This window comes from Olea europaea, unplaced genomic scaffold (genome assembly GCF_002742605.1).
Source record: "Olea europaea var. sylvestris unplaced genomic scaffold, O_europaea_v1 scaffold2701, whole genome shotgun sequence".
Lineage (NCBI taxonomy): Eukaryota > Viridiplantae > Streptophyta > Magnoliopsida > Lamiales > Oleaceae > Olea > Olea europaea.
Window position 1 is genome coordinate 15,374 of NW_019245410.1, and position 3,228 is coordinate 18,601.

At 35.2% G+C, this 3,228-nt stretch overlaps 1 protein-coding gene across 1 annotated transcript; it reads right to left on the reverse strand.

Annotated features, from left to right (window-relative positions):
• LOC111383490 (single myb histone 6-like) lies at nucleotides 1-3,195 on the reverse strand. Its single transcript, XM_023007606.1, has 6 exons — nucleotides 2,871-3,195; nucleotides 2,499-2,707; nucleotides 2,182-2,266; nucleotides 1,304-1,387; nucleotides 581-930; nucleotides 1-74 (listed from the first exon to the last, which is right to left on the reverse strand). The coding sequence occupies exons 1-6, from the start codon at nucleotides 3,018-3,020 to the stop codon at nucleotides 38-40; spliced, it is 915 nt and encodes a 304-aa protein (XP_022863374.1). The 5' UTR covers nucleotides 3,021-3,195; the 3' UTR covers nucleotides 1-37.
• Nucleotides 3,196-3,228: the final 33 nt, after the last annotated feature.

The following is a 3,228-nucleotide window of genomic DNA, read 5'->3' on the forward strand; positions in this document are numbered from 1 at the left end:
AGTTACATCCCTGATCCCATTATAAAAGGAGTTCATCTCAGAAGAAAGCCCTTGCATACTTGCCACCTGGGATTCTGCATATTCATGAAAATGATACTGTCAGAGTAGAAATTAGAAAATGTAAGAGACTGATCGACGTAGCAGAAATGAATCTGTGCAATGATAGCCTGCTATAGGATCTTCATTGGAAAACTTGTGGGAATTTGTTAGATTAATATGGAATTAAACTTTCAAAGGAAAGGTTTTTGAACCGGGAAAATAATAGTTCAACTATCAACAATTTCTAATTGAGACTTGGGGTTCATGGAAGTAAAAGTTCGATTCCGTGTTACTATCTCTGAGAGAGTATTTTAGTCAAGCTTAATAAAAAGCAAATGTTACTTTTAGTAAGCAAGCAACTTATTTCTAACTTCAACAAGTGAAAAACATTATTTAGTTTAAAACTTGCTCACTTGTAAGTAAACTTTCTAAGCTTAGCCCAGCATACTCTTAATATACACATGGTCACCTTTGTGCCTTAGCACTAGGCTGTAGAAAAAGATGACTTTGCAAATAAGCAAAACTCAAGAATTGACGTTACCTGGCATGGACATTTTTATGTTTAAATGACTTCATTTCTTCCTCAGCAACACACCATGCAGCTTCTGCTTTGGCTTCTGCTTCTTTGGCTTCCCTTTCTGCTTCCTCGGCTGCTGCTATTGCAGCTTCCGCCTCCTCTACTGCACGTTCAGCAGCTGCTGCAGCCTTCTGTGTAGTCATTCTCATCATTGCTTCTAATTCAGCATCAACCTCGGCTCTGGTAAGCATTCTGAACTTATTTATGTATACTTCTGAAGAAACCTTGTGTGTTTCGCCCTGAAGCAAAGGGGAAGGGTCTTTTCCTACATCAAGCGACATTGAACTTGATGCAATCTTATATAGACGCTTCACCTGTCAATGCAAATACTATAATTATAATTCAATATAAAAACTAATCAATCTTATATGCATGCACAATCCCACTTTTCGTGCTTGGTCATGCTCGTTCTATAATCATATCCGCAAACATAATACAGAACCCCATCTGTCATTTTATCCACCTTCATGACAGTATAACATTGAAATTTGAACACACCACTAAATTATTAGTAGGTCTCACCTAAAAGGGTAGAAAAATAATCTAGCATTTCAACAAAACTCTCACCAATTTTAAACTCCATTAAATCCATGAATTTGAATTCTAACCTTTAATCTTTAACACCTCGCTGCCTTCCCACCCACTCCTCTACCTAGATAAAAAAGAGAAATTGTTACTGAGGATTACCTTAACCAGTCGTCCTGCTTCTGTTAAAATCTTTAAATTTGCAGCCAACTTCTTTTCAAAGTCAGGCGGTGCCAATTGACACTCCTAACATGTCAACATTGTTACATCAGAATTTGAAAAAAATTATGATGACAATGATAGAAAAAAAATTATATACGAGATCTGAAAATTAGAAACAAAAGTAATTGTTTCCCTAATTAAGCATAAGATGACAGTGACTCATGAGATGTTAAAGTATTCTGCTTTGAAGAAAGAAACTTAATTGAATGGGAAATTTGGCATTTATGAAAGCATGATCGTTGAGTCCAGATCTCGTCCCAAATTGGCTGTTGCACAACTAAAATTCTGTCCCTCACTACAATTTTGAGTTGTCATAATTTTAGTGAACATAAATCATGATGTAAAAGAAACAAATATCGATGATTAAAACTTTGACACTTCATAATTTAGTGTAGTGTCAAAATTTTAGTGGGGGGGTCATTCAACGAAACAGTCTGGACAGCAGAGGGGTCCAATGCATCACTATTAATTATAATATTATCATTTTTATCATGCTATATTAAAGGTAAGTCCAAATTAAAACATCCAAAAAAATCCTATATTATAGGACACTGAAATGGAATAGAAGGTATTTTGTATCATCAAGATTTTGAACAAAACCAATTTTACATTAAGTGCAAATCAATGCCAGCTATATTTATATCATAAATACACGTTTTCTTCTTTATATGTTGAAAGAGACATTATTTTGAAGGGAAAATTTCACAAGTTCTCCACTGCATTTCCGAAATGATTTTGGTCACCTTCTGTGAAGTGTCCACTTCCATTCCTCCAAAACATTTCAGATAAATAAAAGTTAAAACCACGATTGAAATTACCACTATGTACTGCATAATTGCCGCCCGATTAGATCCATGAGGCTCCTTCAGCTTGGTTATAGCCTCTAATATAAGATCATCTAACCTATATTAAAGAAAGTCAGCCCCAAAACATCTCATCACTAAACATATATATTGAGATGTCTAATCTAAAACTAACAGACATAAAAATTATGAGGATAGATATTTCATAATAATTTTTGAGCAGTTTAACTATCTGCCATAACATGTAATTTCAAAAGGAAGAGTCTGAATTTGCTACTGGAACGAAAGTAAATAACACAAAACTGTGATATTAAATGATGATATTATTCAACCTGGAAATTTGTGTTTTAGAACTGGTCTCCTCTGGTGTTTCACCATATACTGCCAGAGGCAGAGCTTCTTTATCATTCTTGGTTACCATGCCAGGAGCCACAGAATTTCCATCATCATTGGAAGTCTTCTGATTGTTTTTAGATAAAGTACTAGCCTTGTACTGAGACCCCGAACCACTTGCCATCATATTCATGTTCCGCCATTTATCCTGTCCAGTCAACAAAAGTGAATGAGACCCAAACAAAAATGAACTTTCGAAGTAACTCGTCAATAGTGTAATCGTGCTCAATCAAAATGTGGGCGCTCACACTAGAATGTTGACTTTTATTTTGAAGAAAAGAAAAATTGACGATGAGACTTAGAATTTATACCTTAAGGTTCACATTTGTACGTGAACTCAAGACGATCTTAAATTCTGGGTCTTTCAGTATCTCACTCCATTTTCCTATGCCATGCTTGGCCATGCCAGCCTTAAAAGCTGCTTCTTCTGTTTCTGTCCACCTGTTCTTTGGAGGGCCCATTTCCAAGGAGTCTCGATTATAATCAGTTAAAGTATGATCCAACGTTACACCTGCAGAAAAACAGAGAATAAAGCTCACATAGAGAGTCCTGTGCACTAATTAAGAGGTAAGAAACGAATATTATTCAAAGCTTTAGGGGATATAATAATGGAATAACAACTGTCTCAGTTTCAAACTAAAATAAACTGCGATCTTTTTATATTTTTTT